The 22289-nt window shown below is 38.4% G+C and overlaps 1 protein-coding gene across 2 annotated transcripts in view; it reads left to right on the top strand.

Annotated features, from left to right (window-relative positions):
• The window catches only part of CEP85L (centrosomal protein 85 like), a 131966-nt gene that overhangs the window by 4690 nt on the left and 104987 nt on the right, over nt 1–22289 (top strand). The window contains exon 1 of one of the 2 annotated variants that reach the window (XM_070733429.1): nt 5586–5703. The exons of the other annotated variant lie outside the window; for it this stretch is intronic. Coding sequence (XP_070589530.1) covers nt 5586–5703 — 118 coding nt within the window. Of the gene's footprint in view, nt 1–5585; nt 5704–22289 lie in introns of those variants that run through there. 2 annotated transcript variants of the gene reach the window in all.

Below are 22289 nucleotides of genomic sequence, written 5' to 3'. Positions count from 1 at the left end.
TATTTTAGCGGTATTTTAGCGGTATTCAATTTTATGAACTTTTAATGAGATACAGGAAATAAAAGATTAGATGAAGTATCAGATTTTATTTATCAATCATTTATTTAGCAGATCTTTTTGTGAACATACTGTTGAAATGAGATACAGAGGTTTACGCACATCTCTCTCAATATTATACTGTATTATTGTTTGCCTTTTCTTATTTTGTTTAGAAAATACTGAAATGAGAAATAGTGGACTGACTGAAATTAACGATAGTTGAAAATTGACAGGAAGTGATTGTTTAATTGTAAAAGCTAGAAATTCAGCACAATGTTTTCTAAAGTATACTTACAATTTTAATTGCTGAAATATAAAAGAGGCTACTTGCTGAGTCATATCATTACTGACTGGTGTTACTCTTTGATTGGTGCAAATTACTGTTTGTTATAATGTTTCAACCAATCAGATTAGTTTAACTATGATGGTATAAAGATTCTTATCAGCTGAACTTCTTTACATTATGCTGTGATTCAGAAATATTTGTGAGTACCACAGACAGTAAAAATTATGTAAAGAAAAATGTTATGTATTATTATTAATTAATTTTATTATGGTTGCTCACTCCAAAAATCTGTTAAAGTGTTGACTATACCCAAGCAGAAATATCAGTCCTAATTGTTTCCAATTCTATTTGTAGATTGCTTAATGAGTAGCCCTGATTCTACAAATGGTGATCTGTCCAAAGACAGATTATATTTGTGGGCTGTTGTCAATTAAAATAAAAAATACTTACAGAGTGCTATCTTCTCTCTGAGCACAGTGTATGAATCCACTGATAATCTAGGGCAGTGATGGCGAACCTATGGCATGGTTGCCACAGGTGGCACACGGAGCCATATCTGCCAGCACGCAAGCTATTGCCCTAGCTCAGCTCCAGCACGCATGTACACACTGGCCAGCTGATCACACAGGGGCACTGGGAGGGCATTTTTGGCTTCTGGAGGGCCTCTGAGGGAATGGGGGAGGGCATTTTTGCCCTCCCCAGCCTCCAGGGAAGCTGGAGGGTGAAAAACAGGCCTATTGGGCCCACCAGAAGATAGGAAATGGGCTGTTTCTGGACTACAGAGGGCCTCTTTGGGGGGGCAGGGGAGGCAATTTTTACCCACCCCAAGCATTGAATTATGGGTGTGGGCACTCGCTCAGGCATGATAGTGGGTGCGTACAAGTTTTCGGCACCCGAGGGAAAAAAGGTTTCCCATTAGTGATCTAGGCAAAGGCACATACCGTATTATCCAAATATTTTAGAAAGTCATAAAATATAGCAGCATGCGCTCTTTTGAATTTCTCCTTTGGCTGAGTTTTTAATTGGGGTACCTCATTGTTTTTGAAGAAAATTTCTGAACTTTTATGAAAGCTGTGAAGATAAGACTGATTATTTGGTACTTGTGAGCCTAAATACATCTACTCAGTTTTTATTTCATTATATTTTAGATCTCATTGTTCAGAGATGTGACCATCATCCGAGAAGCAATATGGATTGGATGTGTGAAGCATTATGTAATTCATTCCAGATTCAGATGATTTTTTTCCCACATGATAAATGTAGTGTTGAACAAGATTCACAGGTCTCTTTTTAAGATGAAATTGCTTCTGTTGCTTTCCCAGCTTTTGAAAATTTCAGAATATACAGTATTCCTCTTACCCAACTAAACATGCAGGGCTGATACAGTAGTGTGAGGTGCGTGACTATCAGGTTACATATGACATCAGTAGCCATGAATGACACAACTGCTCTCTGCTTGTGCTATTTTAAAAATCCTTAATTATTTCTTTTCTCTAGAAGCCAAAGATTCCTACTCTACTGTTTGAGTTCAGAGAAGCAATACAACAGCTAAGATGTTGTTTGTAAATAATATGGTTGTTTTTAGTGAGGGTGCTATTTCTGCTTTTTGATGGACCATATAACAATTTAATTGCCTTCATATAGTCCCAATAGAGACTGAAAATAGTTTTCAGGAAAGCATACCTAAAATGAGGCTTTTTACAGAATGGGCTGACTTCATTTGGTGGAGGACTACTTGTATATATATTTACATGTGTATTATTCCATATAATGTGGCTTAGTGGCATTTTTGAAAATATTAATAATACAATGTTTTTAATCTGAAGCAATTTTTACAAAACCTTCAACCTGAATGAAAAAAACCCATGACAATCTGTGTAAAAGCTTGCTGCATTGTTTAAGTAAAGAATAGAAAATAATGAATACAGTACATATGTTTGTGGGAGGGAAATGTATATTTGTTTAAAATATTTTAGTTGGCCTTTATAGGAAAATTACTTCCAATAATATAATAGTGTTGATTTTTGATGGATTATATCAGAGGTCTTGTCTTCAAACTTTGCAACTTTAAGACTTGTGGACTTCCAGCTGGCTGGAGAATACTGGGAGTTGAAATCCACAAGTCTTAAAGTTGCTAAGTTTGGGGACCCCTAGATTATATCTGTTGTTGTTTTATTGTATCCACCCACTATCCTTAACTTGATCCCTCAGGTCTTCCAATGAATCACCACTTCACTGAGTCCATTGGCTTTAATTTTAGTTGTCCTCTTTTTCTCTTTCCTTCCAGCTTTTTGAGCACCAGTGCCATTTTTAGAGGACTAGGTTCAAAATATAATTTGAGCCTGGTCACTTGTGTCTCAAGTGAGAAATTTTTTTTTTGGCCATCTTTCTTAGCTTTCATAATACAATTTTTTCCCCTGAGATTATTAATTTGCTATTTATTCCTGTAGGGAAAGCTAATCCACATTTTTATCATTCAAGTAATAATATATTTGTGTTAATGACACTTCATAAATGGCAATATACGTGATTGATTTTAAAATGCTTTTATTTGAGGGGGAAAAATTAGATATAAAACTCCTTTGAGTCAATCTGCCATATTACATGAAACGATTGAGATGAGGAACATGCCTTTTTTACACACCAGGAGTGCTATGAGTTTTAAGTATAGTTGTTAGCTACCAATAGATATCCTTGACACAAAATTTCCCAGAAATATTATCATTTTCATCAATCACCGTTTCATACTGAAATAATAAATTTATTCTGTTCCTTAATAATATCTAATAATTGCTGCTTCTTGAACAGTAACATTTCCTAGCAACAGGTAATTTGTAATGCATAACCTCACTGACAGTGTCACAATATAAATTTCAATAGTAGGGTGAGTTCACAATCTGTAATGAGCCTTGTCGGTTTTATGGATTGGATGACTATATTTAAAAACATAAAACTGCTGAATATGTACTTTATAGATGAAGATACCTGGATAGTATAACTAGAGCCCTCTTTGTTTTATGAGGGTGGAATGAATGCGGGGGGATGAGGATATGATGGAGATACGAATGCAGTGGTGATGCTGGCTTGTAAGAATGCTGATGTTTCCTTGCAAAAACATAAATTGATAGTGAGTTTTTAATTCTTTATAGTAGCAGTTATTGGTAGAATGTTCAGTAATATTTGGTTTAGATTACAGTGCAGCAGAGGTGCACACAAAATATGCCTAATTTTGAACGTATTATATTACACTGTTTCACATTTGCCATAGTTTAGCAGAAACAAAATCTGGAATGCAGGTGTAAAATTGCATATTGTACAAGCAGAGAAGAAAATAAACCTCAAAGTAGGCAGTCTAACACAGAACATGATATTTTAAGAACTTGCCAAAAAGGAGAGAATAAGAAATCAGTTCATATTTAACCATTGTCAATGTTCAGTTATGATCTTCATTACTTTTTTTCATTTATTTTCCGTAAGAGAGGAAGTTGAATATCCAAGGTCAAAAATTTTCCGCCATTTAGATGCAAGAATTATGTAAAATAGATATTATAAATAAATCTTGTAAAAATATAAAATAAAATCAGTATTGTTATGAATCAGTAATGAATAAATATATTAGGCAACATGGAGTAACCAAGACAGTCTTCTCAATTACATGTCAATGTCATGATTATGGTCCTGGAAGCTAATACTGGCTCGTATCAGATTGGACTTATTTATTGAATACATCCTACACAATTTGAAATGCTTCTACTTTGTATTGTATCACTTCTTTATATGTTAGCATTTCAGTTTAAAATGATAAGAAATATCCCTTAATTGTTTGGGAATCCATTTTTATTGTATAGGGGAGCATATGTCTCATACCCATTGTTGAAGAAAAACCCATTTGTTACTAATAGTCTATAATAGGAAAGCTGCTTCTGCACTTGTCTCCAGTGTCAACTGTTCTGTCTTCCACATAACTTTAGAATCCTATCTTTGGTTTGTAACCTGAGGTTCAGGAGTCAAACATGTAAGCATACAAGCTTATATTTTAATTCCAGTGGTATCCTTTACTACAAACTATCATAAAAATTTCAATAGCACTTTTGCCACTTCCCTTTTATCAAACGTTAATATTTTATGTTTCGACCACCTCCTATTTTCTTCTTCAGCAGAATAACTTAAATTATTTCCTTCCATATAATTGTATGTAGGCTTTTAATACATTTGTATTTTCACAAACTCTCTTCCAGTTTGTTGTCTACTTTTTATGGAGAATTGATTTGTAGTTTTAAAGTCAATTGTAATCATAGTGAAAACTATATTTCAAATTTCATTGATTTGTTAAGAAATAATACACTAGAATTTATTGATTCTTAGAAGTGGACTATCATTCATTGACTTGGAGGCCAGTATAATCCCATGAATCAAATAGTACAGAATTAGAGCTAGCTACCAAATGCTAACATTGACCATATAGTAAATCTACAACAACTTTTTGTTGTACATGAGATGGGGACTGAAAGGAATTCAGAAAAAGTTCTGAAACAACTTTAACTTGTTTTAAGTGATTTTCATATCCTCATTGATGTATAATTCTGGTTCCTTTAATGATAATGAAAATAGTCTGTGAAGCACCCCTTTTTAGACATTTGCAGTGTATCTTGCAACTCAAAAAATAGTATCTGTTTATGGGGGAATTTATATACGTATTAGGGGAAAGTATGCAGAGAAACACATCAGTGGAAAAGACTTTTCAAAAGTGTGGCTCAACTGGAAAAAGATATACAGTACAGCCAGTACAGTTGAAGAGAAACCTTTTACAACAATAGATACATTTTCATGTTAAATGACTCTCTCTAAATTGATTAGAAATGGCTTAAAAGAAAAGTGAAACACATACATGCGGATGGCCTTATATACTGTACTGTAGTTTATGAAGGATATGCACTTTGTGTTGAATTACTCTTACACTATTTTTTCCCCTAGTTTGAGGACTCAGTAATTTTTTTTGCTAACTCTGCTGCCAGATCGGATTTGACTTTTTCATTTAAAAGACAAGCTAAGACAAACACAATTTATTAGTTTTTGTGAATAATTTTGTTTTTCATGTAACTCTTTGGTTGAATGTTGCAAAATTTCTTTTTTTAATGGTAATGTTTTATGCCAATAGAAAAAGTATTTATGTTTGCAGCAAAAAAAGAGATCATCACAAATTTAATGTTATTTTTGTTTCAGAACCCTGGAACATAGGGTTCAGTTCCCTGCTAAGTCTATGGCTGAGCATGGTGGCCCTAAGAGAATCACTATCTTGCAGCTTCAGGTTCCTAATTGTAAAATGGGAGTAATAGTGACTGTTCTTCAAAAGGTATCAGAAGACTGTAATACTGAAGGTATTTAAATTTGTTTCTGTTTTAAACAAAGGTAGATTATATGTAGTATAAAGAGACATACTTCACATACCAGTGATAAGTCTCTTCCTTATCCTATAACATACAGTTATAAGGATGTTCAGATCCTTTTTCACTCAGTAGCCATGGCAATTGGGCAGGTAATATGGATTACATTTTCTATATCTACAAATGATTTTTGTTAATACAGTGGTATCTCTACTTACGAACTTAATTCGTTCCATGACCAGATTCTTAAGTAGAAAAGTTTGTAAGAAGCAGCAATTTTTCCCATAGGAATCAATGTAAAAGCAAATAATGCATGCGATTGGGGAAACCATGGGGAGGGTGGAGACCCTGTTTCCTCCTAGGAGATTCCTAGAGAGGCACCACAGAGACTTCTCCCTGCCTTTTCCGCCTCTGTTTCCTCACAGGAGATTCCTAGAAAGGTCCCATGGAGGCTTCTCCCTACCTTTTCCAGTTACAGTTTCGAAGGCTTGGGTTTGTAAGTGGAAAATGGTTCTTGAGAAGAGGCAAAAAAATCTGGAACACCCAGTTCTTATCTAGAAAAGTTTGTAAGTAGAGGCGTTCTTAGGTAGAGGTACCATTGTACTCTTTTTTTGTTCTAAATTAAAGTTTTTCAAATTTAAATTACAGAACATCATTTTTTTGTGGAACACACATGACTGCTTCTTTAAAAAAAATTGAAGTAAAATCGTAACATAAAACATAGGAGGTATGAGCTTGCATAAAAAGGCATGCTTCAATTTTAGGAATGAAATTTGTTTACATTTTTTTTAGCCTACTTCTTTCAATATTTATTTTTGAAAGATTATAGATATAGATATAGGATATATGAGATTACAATTTCATCTGTCAAGTGACAGTATAAGAATTGTTCATTCTGTCAATGTTTTGATTTCTTTGTTCTGAGCAAAAAACAATGTACTTTCATAACAACAAAGTTGAAATAAGAAATAGAAATATTTTTAGTATTTTTGAGGGTGCCCAGTGGAACAATACTAAATTGTTTGGGGACACAATTTAAGAAATACTGGATTACCAAGCGTAAGGTGGTTTCTTAAAATTGAAGAGGCATTTTTCTGAGACTTCATTGTAGCTGAAAATAAAAATCATTTCCCAGAAGAATTATGGAAAGTGTGAGTAAGAAAAGGTGATATGGAAGTTGTTTGAAATAAAATAAAATATTTAGATTACAAAGTGCTACAAATGTGTGTGGCATTTGGCTAATGAGAACTATGAAAAAGCAAGGGCAGGGTAAAAGTTGCTTCCTGGAATGAAGTTGAAAAAGCTATTGGTTGGAAAAATACATACAAAAGAATTGTTGTTCAAAAATCAAGGATGACAAAACGTTACTGTATTTTATATACAAACACATGCACGCACATGCACACACAGACATACATAGGGAGAAGCATAGATCTGAATAATGTCAAAGGACAAAATAATTTAAGGTTAACGAAAACAGAATATGTAAAGCAATTGCAATAGGATAAATATTTGTTTTGGAAATGGGTGAAGAGAGTTTAGCAAATGTGGATGATTATTTTTAATGAATTGGGGTTTGGGATTATATTTTTAAGTTTAGATTTCTTATTCATTGTATTTTTGTATTCTGGAGCTACCTTGTGTTTGCGGAGAAGGGCGGCCTAGAAATCTAAACAACAACAACAACAACAACAATAGTAAAATAGCCTTCTGTAGAGTGAGTAGATTTAAAAATGAAAACGATAGAATAATTTGGGAGGAAACTTCATGAAGAGATTGCAGGAAAGTGTACTTTAGAGTTTTGTGTGGAAGTGATGGAGATATGTTGAAGAATCAAATTGAAAGGAATACAATGAATGTAAACATCTATGAAAAGAGATGGAAAGGAAGACATAAAAGCTGTGAAAATGTTGAAATAAAGTGATAAAGTTGCAAAATAGGTAGTGTAATTGGTGAAATATTAAATATGGATTTGACTTATGGACTCATTTATATGTGAATTATTTAATACACATGAAGTCTGCAACTGTGCCTGATTAGAAAAATCCATTAATTATACCCCTATTAAAAAGAAAAAATACAAGTAGTGAATGCAAAAACTATATTGGGGAATTAGTTTGTTATTGGGGCCTGAGAAGATGTTTGCCACAACTCTTATCAAATGGTTATACCAGGCAACAACATTTTGGAAGCTCAGTATGATTTTATCCAATGTAGAATATGCATTGGTCAGATTTTTCTTCAGCAAACCAGTGAGAAATCTATGAATGTGAATAAGTAAGTCTATTTGTTGATTTAGAGAAAAGATATAAATGAATAGAAATATGTACAGGTAGTCCTCTGTTTACTGACTGTTCAAAGTTATAGTGGCATTGGGAAAAAGTGACTTATGACCATTTTTCACACTTATGACAGCTGCAGTATCCCATAGTCACGTGATCAAAATTTAAACACTTGGCAGCTAACTCAATTATGATGGTTGAGGGTCACATGGTAACTTTTTGTGTCCTGACAAGCAAAGTCAACGGGAAAGCCAGATTCACTTAACAATCATGTTACTAACAATGATACATGTAACAACTGTGATAAGAAAGGTCGTAAAATGGGACAAAACTCACTTAACAAATGTCTTAGTCAACAACATAAACTTTGGGCTTAATTGTGGTTGTAAGTTGAGGACTACCTTTAATGTTTTGGATGAGTACCGTATATGGTTTGAATTTGGTAAGAGTGGTATATGATAAAATAAGACATGAATGGGAACTGAAACTTTAGTAAGTGGTTAGCATTGAGCCTGAAATAAAAAGAGTGTAATGTTCTGTTGGTTGTTTAATGTAGAAATAGAAAAGCACCTATTTTGGAAGAAATCTTCCAATAGATCACAGTATTAAGGAGGTATTTCAAGTTGACTTGCATTAATATGAGCAACAAATGCCAAAATTCTTCTGGTTCCAAAGGTAAAAGGCAGAAACAAATGATTTTTCGTAGTTCTGTGCGATCTCCCTCTTCCTTTCATATGTGTATATATTTCTACGTATCCCATGTTATTGATGGTGTCCTTCATGGATTCACTCTTTGCATTTCCAGAGGTCACAAGAAAACCTTCTATCTAAAACTCTCTCAAGCTGGGGAGTGTTATTTGGAACAAGCTGATCATACCTTGTTTTCCTAAAATTAGATATATTAGAGATCTGATAACCAACCAGCCTATTTATACCTTAGAAGAGGACAAGCTCTTTTAACGCTTTACTATTAGCTACTGGTGGATAAAGAAATCTGTTGTATCTCTAAACAAATCCATCTGCTTAGTATGGGAATCTGCTATACAACTGTCTAGGAATGGTAATTCCATCTATAAAAGTTAACACTGCACTACGTGATTCAGTCCTTCTACATATATTACCACCCACATTCTATTGCTATGCTGCAAAGAGTGCTATATCCGATTCCTAACTTGCCAGAAGAGGTTAAATGAGTGAAACTACTAATACAATAAAGTATTTACTTTATTGATTTGATGCCTGAAAACAAAGTGAATTAGTGTGATGAAGCCTTCTGGTTCTGAGGTCTCCAACTTTGGCAACTTAACTGGCTGACTTAACTTCCAGAATTCCCCAGCTAAGTGGGGGAAGACCCCTATTGTAGTCTCTTGTCCATTTAGCAGAAGGAGAGATACTGGGCGTCACCCGAGGAGTCCAGCCCAGCTGAGGACCGGAAGGGCTGCTGGCGGCTACTTAAGATCCCAAGACGCCAGAAACGCCGAGGAACATCTAAGACGCTCAGCGTGGGGGCGGGTGAGAGCCGCTGCAACCTGGGCATCACCCGAGGAGTCCAGCCCAGCTGAGGACCGGAAGGGCTGCTGGCGGCTACTTAAGATCCCAAGATGCCAGAAACGCCGAGGAACATCTAAGACGCTCAGCGTGGGGGCGGGTGAGAGCCGCTGCGACCTGGGCGTCACCCGAGGAGTCCAGCCCAGCTGAGGACTGGAAGGGCTGCTGGCGGCTACTTAAGATCCCAAGACGCCAGAAACACCGAGGAACAACTGAGACGCTCAGCGTGGGGGCGGGTGAGAGCCGCTGCGACCTGGGCGTCACCCGAGGAGTCCAGCCCAGCTGAGGACCGGAGGGGGCTGCCGGCGGTTTTTTTCTTTTCTTTTCCGGTTCCGGCAGAGCAGCGGGAAGGAAGGAGGGATGCCGCTGCTCCGCTGGACTACGGTGATAACATTAATAATATAGGTAATTTTGAATTAGTTTGAAGGCCAGTGTGCATGTTCAGTGAACCGAAAGTTCCTTGTCTCGGTGTCCGGTTCCTGTGCGGCGTCCTCTCCTTGGTTTTGCTGTGAGTTTCGCGAATGAACAAACCGGTGAGTCGGGTGAGCCGAACGAGTTGGACTGTGTTGGAGGAGGACGCTCTTGGGGGCAATGCGACCAGCCAGGCAGACCAGGATGCCGAGCAGCTGTGCGGTGGGTGCGCTCGGCGCTGGAGGAGACCTGGCGGATGGAGGACCGACCATTGCGATAGGAGAGAGGAGACTGATAGGAGACCAAGGGAGGAGGACTGGTAGATCAAGGTCTGGTGGTGGGGAGAGTTTTATAGACATGGATGCCCCCCTCCCTAGGCTGGGGGGGGGAGAGAGATGCTGAATGATCCTTGACTTCTGAATAACCTCTGCCCCTGAGAACCTGGCACTTTGAGAAACTTGGCACTTTTGAGAAACTTGGCACTTTTGAGAAACTTGGCACTTTTGAGAAACTTGGCACTTGAGAACTTTAGCACTTTTATTAGTTGCTGCTGACTGGATTTCCTAAATGAATTGAATTATTCACTATTACCTATATTTGTATTTTCTGTATTTTTATTGTTATTTTTATTCAGTCTAATGGTGTTTTTAATATTAGTATTGCTATTAATTGCTATTTTATACTGCTATTAATTTAATTGTTTTTTAATATAATTGGGGTTCTAAGTAATGGATGACTGGGGTAAATATACTTGTGGGTATGAATGGAATGATTGGTATGATTGGGTTGGTGGGGGTGGGTGGGGTTGTGGTATGGATGAGTTGATTGATAGCAGTGTGAATGATAGATTTGACCCACCTGACGCTCGGGAGACAGGAGAGGAAGGGGCACCGATCTCTGGGGTGGCAGAGGGTCGGAATATCCCTGTTTTGCTGGGGAGAGGCAGATATGGCGGGGGCCACAGAGTTAGCCGTTCCAGGGGAACGAGGGACCGTTGCTTAGTAACGGTCCCTTGTTCCGGCTCTGTGAGCCCAATCTTGGGCACTGGTGATGAGTGTAAGTCTGGCCCTGGGCTCAGGTTGCTGCTGCTTAATGCCAGGTCGGTGGTAAATAAAGCTCTCCTCATCCGGGATCTGATCCTGGATGAGGAGGCCGACCTGGCATGTATTACTGAAACCTGGCTGGGCCCAGAGGGAGGTGTTCCTCTCTCTGAAATTTGCCCAGCCGGGTTTCAGATATGGCATCAACCTCGACCCCAGGGAAGGGGGGGGGAGGAGTGGCTATTATAGCCAGGGAGAGCCTTTGCCTGCGTAGACTCATTGCTCCGGAAATTGCGGGTTGCGAGTCTCTCTTGTTGAAGTTGGACTTAGGGGTTCAGGTGGGCTTATTTCTCACGTACCTGCCTCCCAGCTGCGTGTCAAAAGCCCTGCCTGTGCTACTCGAGGAGGTAGCCGGGTTAGCGGTGGAGTTCCTCAGACTCATTGTCCTGGGGGACTTCAACCTGCCGTCACTCGGTGAAACCTCTGGGATGGCACAGGAGTTCATGGCCACCATGACAGCCATGGACCTGACTCAAGTAGTACAGGGTCCGACTCACGAGGGAGGGCACGCACCTGACATGGTATTCCTTTCCGAGCAATTGAGTAATGGTGCGAGACTAAGGGGCTTAGAAGTGTTGCCTTTGTCATGGTCAGACCATTTCCTACTACGGCTTGACTTCCTGGCTCCAATCCTTCCCCGCAGGGAGGCGGAACCAATGAAGATGTTCCGCCCCAGACGCCTGATGGACCCAGAGGGCTTTCAGACGGCGCTTGGGGTTATTCCAGAGGCACTCGTCCACAGTTCGGCGGAGTCCCTTGCTGAGGCCTGGAACACGGCTGCGGCAGGGGCTCTTGACTGGATTGCGCCTTTGCGACCTCTCCGTGGCGCTAGACCCCGTAGAGCCCCATGGTTCAACGAGGAGCTCCGGGAATTGAAACGCCAAAAGAGACGTCTAGAGAAGCGATGGAGGAAGAGTAGGTCCGAATCCGATCGAACACTTGTAAGAGCTTTTATTAAGACTTACAAAGTGGCGCTCAAGGCGGCAAGATGCGCGTACCATGCCGCCTTGATTGCATCAGCGGAATCCCGCCTGGCCGCTCTGTTTAGGGTGACCCGCTTCCTTCTTAACCAGGGGGGAGCTGGGGAGCCCTTGCAGAGCAGTGCCGAGGATTTTAACACGTTTTTCACTGATAAAGTCGCTCAGATCCGGGCTGATCTCGACTCCAATTGTAATACAGAGTCGACTGACAACGAGTCAGTCGAGGTGACTGGGGCACGTACTTGTCCACCTGTCTGGGAGGAGTTTGATCTGGTGACACCTGATGAAGTGGACAAGGCCATTGGAGCTGTGAGTTCCGCCACCTGCTTACTAGATCCGTGTCCCTCCTGGTTGGTTTCGGCCAGCAGGGAGGTGACACGGAGCTGGGCCCAGGAGATTACCAACGCTTCCTTGGGGAGGGGAGTCTTTCCAACTCTCTATAAAGAAGCGCTCGTGCGCCCCCTCCTCAAGAAGCCCTCCCTGGACCCAGCCGTACTTAACAACTATCGTTCAGTCTGCAACCTCCTCTTTATGGGGAAGGTTGTCGAGAAGGTGGTGGCACTCCAGCTCCAGCGGTTCTTGGAAGAAGCCGATTATCTAGGTCCCCAGCAGTCAGGCTTCAGGCCCGGTTACAGCACGGAAACCGCTTTGGTCGCGTTGATGGATGATCTCTGGCGGGCCCGGGACAGGGGTTTATCCTCTGTCCTGGTGCTTCTTGACCTCTGAGCGGCTTTCGATACCATCGACCATGGTATCCTTCTGCACCGGCTGGAGGGGTTGGGAGTGGGAGGCACTGTTCTTCAGTGGTTCTCCTCCTACCTCTCTGGCCGGTCGCAGTCGGTGTTAGTGGGGGGTCAGAGGTCGGCTCCAAGGTCGCTCCCTTGTGGGGTACCTCAGGGGTCGGTCCTCTCCCCCCTGTTATTCAACATCTACATGAAACTGCTGGGTGAGATCATCCAAGGACATGGGGTGAGGTATCATCAATATGCCGATGATACCCAGCTTTACATCTCCACCCCATGCCCAGTCAACGAAGCGGTGGAAGTGATGTGCCGGTGCCTGGAGTCTGTTGGGGCCTGGATGGGTGTCAACAGACTCAAACTCAACCCGGATAAGACGGAGTGGCTGTGGGTTCTGCCTCCCAAGGACAATCCCATCTGTCCGTCCATCACCCTGGGGGGGGAATCATTGCCCCCCTCAGAGAGGGTCCGCAACTTGGGCGTCCTCCTCGATCCACAGCTCACATTAGAAAACCATCTCTCAGCTGTGGCGAGGGGGGCGTTTGCCCAGGTTCGCCTGGTGCACCAGTTGCGGCCCTATCTGGACCGGGACTCATTGCTCACAGTCACTCATGCCCTCATCACCTCGAGGTTCGACTACTGTAATGCTCTCTACATGGGGCTACCTCTGAAAAGTGTTCGGAAACTTCAGATCGTGCAGAAACTTCAGATCGTGCAGAATGCAGCTGCGAGAGCAGTCATGGGCTTACCTAGGTATGCCCATGTTTCACCATCACTCCGCAGACTGCATTGGCTGCCGATCAGTTTCCGGTCACAATTCAAAGTGTTGGTTATGACCTTTAAAGCCCTTCATGGCATCGGACCAGAATATCTCTGAGACCGCCTCCTGCCGCACGAATCCCAGCGACCGATTAGGTCCCACAGAGTGGGCCTTCTCCAGGTCCCGTCAACTAAACAATGTCGGTTGGCGGGCCCCAGGGGAAGAGCCTTCTCTGTGGCGGCACCGGCCCTCTGGAACCAACTCCCCCCGGAGATTAGAACTGCCCCTACTCTTCCTGCCTTCCGTAAACTCCTTAAAACCCACCTTTGCCGTCAGGCATGGGGGAACTGAAACATCTCCCCCTGGGCATGTTTAATTTATATATGGCATGCTTGTGTGTACGTCTGTTAGTATATGGGGTCTTTTTTAAATCTTTAAATATTTTAAATCTGTCAGATTATTTATGATTTGTTTCCACATGTTGTGAGCCGCCCCGAGTCTTCGGAGAGGGGCGGCATACAAATCTAAGTAATAAATAATAAATAATAAATAAATAAATAAATTATTAAGGAAGAAAACATAGCCAATGCCTTGAACTTTGTGATCATACGAAATTTGTAATGCTTTACTCAGTAAATAATATATTGTTCACCCACTAACATGGCTGAAAAAGGGCTTTCCTTCTCCAAAGGAAATTTATCTTGATCCTGCATTTTCATCAGAAGAAGAAATCAATACTATAGTATAGTGTCAGATTTGTGATCTAGTGATAAGAAAGATACAGTTAGTCCTCATTTAATGATGGGATCAGCAACTTTATTGCTAAACAATGTACAATAGCGGTAAAATACAATGTCATGTGATTGTGCTGACTTATGGCAGCAATTCTGGGGGTGCTGATGTTAAGTGAACACTGAGCAGTCTTTAAACATGATGTCATATGACCTTTACTTGCGACCTCCTTTGACTTTGCTTGTTGCCTGCTAGTAGGGAAGGTTGCAAATGATGATTGCTGGACATTGCAACTGGAATGAGGGAATTTGCAAATTCTTGCTGCAATAACCACAGTCAGAGCCTTTGAAAGGCACTAAGTTCAAACTTAGTGGAAGTTGCCTATTAATTTCTTTAAAGAAATTAGATACCCTAAAAATGTCAAGGCTGACTGCCTTAATAGAAGAAAATAAAATTGAATCTTTATAAACTTTAAAAATTCATAATAAACAGCAAAAAGCAAGACATTGGTTATAGAAAGTATTATATGGATAAGAATTCAGAAAACATTGGAATATTGGATTTTGAATATTAAAATATTAATACTTTGAAATTAATGAATGCATTTTTGTGGGAAGGAGAAATCATTTCTGATATTGGGGTCACAAGATAAACAATTTATAACAATATTCAGAGATATCGTTGAACAATGGCAGCAGGACCTTGAATAAACAGCTACAGTATGTTTTGTGTTTTATGAACACCCTATTTCCAGAAGAAATTGTTACATTAGAAGATGTTATTATAGTAAAAGATTTTGAACAAAACTTATCTAACTTGATTATGGAGAATAATCTGAACAAGAAGTTATCTCTGGGTGTACAAAAAAATTGCTTGAAGCTCTAAAATTTAAGAAGGACCTACATTGGCAATTTAAGATTGTTATTAGAATAATTTACAAAAGAGGCTTCTTAAAAGTTTTGAAGAAATTAGAAACAAGGATGTTTTATGTAGAAGAGAGGAATATAAAGTTGGTTTAATTGAAGATAAGGTTGGTTTATAATCTGGGGGAATTCATTCTGGACTTCCTGAATCTGTACTGGAAAAGATGTGTCATTGATTTGCTTACAGTTAAGCATTGAGATACGAAATGAGTTTTGACTAATGCAATTATTTTAGAACTCTTGAACTTTTGCTGACAGCCGAAATGGAAAATATGTTGTTTACCGGACTTGCCTATACAGGTAGTCCTTGACTTATGACCAGTCAGTTAGCCACTGTTCGAAGTTAAGAATGGAGTCCACAGGGTTATTTACTGTATGACCCAAATGTAAAGTTCCAATAGCTGTGCATACCAACTGGCCCATACTTATGGCTGTTTCCAATATCCCTCAGTAATTTACAGTGGGATTTGTTGGAAACCAGCATTTACTTGTGAAAAAATGCACATTGTGAAAAATGGATTCGTGTAACAACCACAGCAGGAAGTTGCTTTCTTAGGTTTTCTTTTCTTTCTTTATTTCTTCCTTTGCATTTTTGCATCTTTTATTATCTTTATTTTTCCTTTTATCAGTTTGCATTATTTTTTATTTTTGTAGTTAAAAACTTTTAATGTAAATAAAAATATAAGTTAGAAAGTTACAAGTTCTCTGTTAGTTGTTAAAGTCATCATTTCTAATATTATATAATTATCAGTATGGTATCTTGCCAGGCTTCCTCTGTTAGAAACATTAATGATTTATTTTTGAGGTAGAAATGGAAATGTATGGGATGTTTGCTTCAATGAATATTAGATAGTAGTATAATATATTTTTCTATTTGGTTTGTGCATGTTGGGGAAAAATGCATGTGTGTTACCAGATAGGTCAGGCATAAATAAAATTCATTTTAGATACATAAATATTATAGTTTTATTTTGTTTATAGAGTTTTAGAAAAATATGTTAATAAGCAAATGAGGCCATCTTCTTAAAATTCAGCATTGTAAGAAATTGAATTACCGTAGTAGAATTGTATATTCATCATTCTATATTCAAAATATTACATTAATTTTAAGTCATATCATTAATTGGGAATCTAGCCAACTCAAACTATGTTATAATTTGCCCAATTATACCCAATATTATGGATTTTAAAACTGTAGCTCTAGATATAGTATTCAAAATGCTGTTCACTCATTTAGTCACTTTCTACTTTTTATGATCCATTGAGCATAATTTTACCATCATTCTTTATGTACTTATAAACTCATACTTATGTCATCAGGGGATAGTATTTAGTTAGCTTGTCTTTTGTTGGCCTCTTTTTAAATTGTCTTTCATTATTTCAAGCATCTGGAACTTCTCCAGTGGCTTTTGCCTTCGGGGTCTGTGTGCAAAGTACTGTATTTAAGCTTTAGTTTTATTGTCAGATCTTCCAGGGAGTAGTCTGGCTTTATTTCATATATTACTGAATAATTTGTTGTTTTATGGCTTTGGGTATTTTTAACAATATAACAAATTAAATAAAAAAATAATTTTTCCCAACACCATGAATCAAAGACATTTGTTTGTTTTTCATTTAGACCATGTGTGTTTCATACCCATATGTTTGCAATAGAACAACAATTTAGACTAAATTGAACAAAAGAACTGTTGTTAAGTTAAAAATAAAATAAAATAAAATAATTGAAGATAATATAATATACTACACTAATAGAATTGAACAAGAAGGATATCAAAGTAAATAATTATTATATAACTATATAGGATAAATATGTATTGTACCAATAGGCTGTAGAAGGAAAGTGTCAATGGGGTTGTTGACGTTTATGTTCAGTATTTTTTTTCCAAAGAGATTTGACATTCTATATATATGCTTATATATATATCATTATATAAGTTAATGTGTTTGTTTATTAAATTGTTTGTTTGCTTTTAATATATTTAATAAAGACTATTTTTAAAAAAGAGAACAACCCAGTAGTGGGTTCCACTTACCTTCCCTACCGGTTTACATTGCATTGGAAGTGTGTGTTTCCACTATGTCACGTTGGAGAAATGACTCTACCTATGCACAGAATCCTTTATGCATGTGCAGAGGTTCTTTTCCAGCTGCTTTCAAGGAGCGCCGACCAGAGGACAGAGGACTTGTTTTAATGTCAGTGTCCCAATAGCAATCCAAGAAATAAATCAAAGTCCAAACCTTAGCCTCCTTCCAAGTTCTGATTTATTAACATTGCCACGTGGGAACAGAACTGTAGGCAAACCAATACTAAAATTTTCTACAGTTCTCCACCCAGGTTAAGGCTCATGTCACATCCCCATGCCCACAAGTTCGTCACGTTGATCACTCCGGTCCCTTCAGCATACATGGTCCACTCTCGTATTTCCGCTGTTGCAGAACACAAGATGACTTGTATCTGTAGGAAGGAATGTGTGGTTGGCTAGTAACTTTTCCCTCTTATGCAACCCCCCCCCCCCTTAACTCCCATAGACTAATTGTGGCGGGCCAAAGCCTCTACTCCAACGACGGCTTGGGTCTGACAGACCGGTTTGGGGATGTGGTCTGCCAACATTGCTTGCAGTTCAGCGAGCAGTGCCAAATTTCTGCCACCAATTTGGGTGAACCAATCTGAACCTGCAGCAACCCAACACTGGAACAACCAGACTTGACAACATTTTTTTCCCTGTTATTATACATCTGTGCTTTAATAGTTGTAAAGGCTTATAGTAACATATATTAATTATATTTTAATTTTTAAAATATAATTTTATTATATATTGTTTAAAAAGCTAAAATGTAAACATGAAAAATATTTTTAAAAGAAGCATAAAGAAAAAAGTGTTGAAAACAATAGAAAGTGAGAAAAAAGGGAACAAATTATTTAAAGAAGCAACTTCTGATCTTTATAGTAGTTCTATCAATATCCCCCTTCAATATTCCATCAATAGCTCCCTTCTCCCATGTACAGTTCTTTTTAATCAGTAAATCCAGAAATCTCTAGTTAATTCTTATACGTCTTCAGTAAAAAAATCCATAAAGAGTATTTTACAAGTATTTTATAAATGTCATTGTACCCTCCCCTATTTAAGTATTTTTGTAAGCTCTGTTTTCAAAAATTATTCTTCCATTGTGGGTATTTTTTATATTCTTCCATCTTTGTATATAAAATCTATGTAGTCATTCATGTGAATTTTTGAACTTGGATAAAGTTTGTTATTATTTTAAAAATTGTATTGGTATTGCCTACTGATATAGTCACTTTCCTTTAAAAAAAAAGTGCGGGTCATACGGCTTTGCACTTTCAGGAATTCCTTAAGGTTTCCTAAGTTCTAGCCACAAGAATAGTATCATCATTTTTCTCTAAGCTATTTTAATTCCAATTTCTTTCAGTCTGCAATTTCTCATGATAGTATGTTTTTGTTTCTTGATGGCTTGGAGTTGGTGTTGATTCCTGGCAACTGCTTAGACAAGTCTCTGCAGTTTATTTTGTAAAACTGTGGAAATGGTTTGTTGCTGCCTTGTTCCTAGGGCTGAGAGAGAATGACTAGTCCAAAATTGCCAGCTGGCTTGATGCCCGAGGCAAGAAAAGAACTCAGTCTTCCAAATTTCTAGCCTGGTTCCTTTACCACCACATCAAACTTTCTCTCTTTGCATAGAAGGTAAATAAGGTAACAGAGTGTCCGCCTCCTTAGATGCTGACTTGTACATCTGTCAGTTCTTGTTGTAGGTATTGTTAAAAAGTGAATTGCAAACCTTGAACATTATCTTAACCAACCTGACACTTAAGTACAACTGTTCAGTATTCTGAGCATTCTTTCTGCCTGTTTTTTGTATTAAGAATTGTTCTTTTCAGGGCCATTAACTACTGCTTTCCCTACTACCCTACAAATTTTAAGTAGTGCTGTGACTGTATCATCCTGAAAAGTTTTAAGTTTTGTTGGTTTAAAAGAGCTTTATTGTCAGCTGTAAATTCTAGAGCCCAATTAACTTTAAAGGGATCAACCCATTTTTCCCTAGCAGTTCTTTGCCTTCTTTGTCTTTAATCATGTCCATCTTTGCACAAATGTTGAAATAGTATTCTGCAAGTATCCTAAATAAATCTCTTTTCCTTCTATTTGTTATTCTTTACATTGCTTATTTAGATGCATCTGTTTATCTCTTACTCTTCTCCAGAACTCAGCTTTTAATTTAAAATTTTCTAACTCTGATGCTTTTTGTTTCCTGCTATATCATCAAGCACTAATTCACCACCTGTTGTTTGCATTTTGGGATATTTTTGTTTGCATCATCTTAATGATATCATGAACTTCAATCCCAGTTTACTCTGCTACTCTAGTTATCCAACCTAATGCATTAAATCTAATCTTCATAGTAACTTCATTACTGTATGGAGTACCGTTGAAGTTGTACCTTGTTGGTCTGATGGTTTTGTTTTTCTTAGTGTAAGTTGTAATTTTCAAAAAGGAGTTTGTGACTTGAGCTTCAATTCATGCGTTACTCTAGCTAAACGCTCCAAAAGAAAGCTCCCAGATGTGGAGAAGGAAAAGTAAAAGTTAACCCTCAACAACCCTCTCTAGCTTGGTGAAAGCGGATTGAGAGGAGAGCGAACTGAACAAGCTGTGGGAAAACTTTATTAGAAGGAGTTAAAAGTTGAAGCAAGTAACTGTGTTTGTGTGGAGAAGCGAGAACAAAGGGAAGATGGCCTCTACCGAGGAGTTGGAGGGAAAGATGGATTCGCTGTTTAAAGCCTTTGCTGACATGGGGAAGCTGCTCCAAGATATGAAAAAGGATTTATCTGCAGTTGGAGCTGGAATGGCGGAATTGAAAGAACAATCCAAAGTACAAGATCAAAGAATTGGGAAACTGGAGGTGGGAAAATCTCGCCAGGAACTTCGCATCATTAATTTAGAAGACAGACAGCGCAGACCCAATCTTCGCTTGAGAGGCTTCCCCAAAGATTTTGCGGAGAGCAAACAACTTATTCAAGAAATCCTTCAGTGGTTCATTGAGAACAAAGTTAAATGTGAGTTGCAAGAATTTGAAAGAGCGCATTGGGCTTTTGGATCCCGCAATCGTGGGGATTCAAAGGACATTGTTGTAAGGTTTGTTTCAGAAAGGAGAGCTGCAGAAATATTTAAAGAGTTGAAACAGATCTTAAACTTACGTTACAAAGCTTTTCCAATACGCGTCTTAAAAGATTTGTCTGCTGAAACCCTTAAGATGAGAAACCAGATGAGAGAGGTGTCCTCCCAACTTTATGAAAATGGAATCAGGTTTTCGTGGCGTTATCCTGCTACAATATGTGTGTTTAAGGATTCCAAGGCTTTCCAGGCGAGATCGTTAGAAGAGGGAAGAAAGCTGCTTTTCCAATTGGGGTTAAATCCGGATGGTGCATCCCAGAGACAGTCATCGCTGGATCGGCCAGATGCAGCAGAAGAAGAGTTGTTTCTCCAACCGTTCCATGAAGCAGGGCAAAGTAAGGGGGAGAAGATCGCAGCACTTCAAAGAGAACTGGCCTCACTCCAGGCAGAGAAGAAAGATGAGCCAAGGGTTACTCGACAGAAGAAGAAATAATAAACTGAACTGAGTTGACTTGCTAATATGGTATTAAGTTTTTCAACTAATTAATCCTTCTTTTTCTGTACTTTTTTATTGGTTGTTTTCGCTAGTTAACAAGGGGAGAGGAGGGAAGGAGGGGGGAATCTTTTATTATGTTGTAAATGGGGAGGAAGGGGGGGCTTTCTGAGGGAACGCAGATCCAGGAGTGCCTCTTAGTAACGAAAGTTTTTTTCGTTGCCTCCCCCTGGGGGGGGGGTCAGGATAGGGGCACCAGGGTGGGGATTCATTGTAATAAAAAACATCTTTCCGGTAGGCTCTGTTTTGTTGGAAGGGAAAATGCATTTAAATTATGTAAATGGGTGATATAGGGTTATTATCGCTGAATGTAAATGGTCTCTCATCACAGAAAAAATGTTATAGAATCATGAAGCTGGCAAAGGACAGTAAGGCAGATGTTTTATTTTTATCAGAAACTCATAAGGGAAGGGAAAAAACAGACAGATTAGTCACAAATACTGAGTGGCAGAAAGTTTATGAGTCGAGAGGAACGAATAAGGCAAAAGGAGTCGCCATCTTGTTTCACCGAAGAGTGCATTTTCAGTTAAGTAATATTAAAAAGGGACAAAGATGGCAGAATGCTATTTATTAAGGGGAAAATAAGAAACAAGTTAGTAACCTTAGCAGTAATTTATGCTCCCAACGTAAATGCAAAACAATTTATAATAAATGTAAAACGGAAATTAGATGATTTTGCGGAAGGTATAGTGATTTTAGCAGGCGATTTTAATCTGGAATTAACAGCAGGGAAGGGGGAAAAGAAAAAGTTACACCTAAATAAAATTAATATGTTGGATCTTCATGAGAATATAGTTAATAGAGACACTTTCTATTCTGCAAGACATAATAAATTTAGCTGTATAGACTATATGCTAATTAATAAAACAGATAAGGTAAAGTTTAAGAAAGCGGAAGTGAAAACTATTTGGCTATCAGACCATGCTCCTCTCCTGGCTGTGATAGAGATAGAGGTTTGTAGGAAACAAAGAATTTGGAGGTATAACCCCATCGTCTCAGCAAATGAGAGTAGAATTAAATTACAAAGGGAACTTAATGGATTCTTTTGTATTAATGCAACAGGTGAGATTAAACAAACAATAGTTTGGGATACACATAAAGCAGTAATGAGGGGTAATTGCATTAGTACTGAAGCTTTTATTAGGAAATCTGGGATGCTAAGAGGAATAACTTATTAAAAGAAATAGATTTAATCCAAGAAACTTTAAAAATTACAAGAAATAGAGAATGGAATTTATTATCATTTAAGAAAAAGAAATTACAATTACTTGATGAAGAAAGATGGAATAAAATGAAGATGATTATGAAACATAGAATTAGGGGTTGGAGTAACAAATCAATGAAGCAAATGGTACACTATTTGAAAAAAAGAAAAGAGAAATCTCACATCTCTGCTTTAAAAGATAAGGATGGTGTAATAAAACGTAGTAA

The sequence above is a fragment of the Erythrolamprus reginae genome, chromosome 1, assembly GCF_031021105.1.
Source record: "Erythrolamprus reginae isolate rEryReg1 chromosome 1, rEryReg1.hap1, whole genome shotgun sequence".
NCBI classification, from domain to species: domain Eukaryota; kingdom Metazoa; phylum Chordata; class Lepidosauria; order Squamata; family Dipsadidae; genus Erythrolamprus; species Erythrolamprus reginae.
Note: the sequence above shows the minus strand (reverse complement) of the source record. Positions and strands in the feature narration are given on the sequence as shown.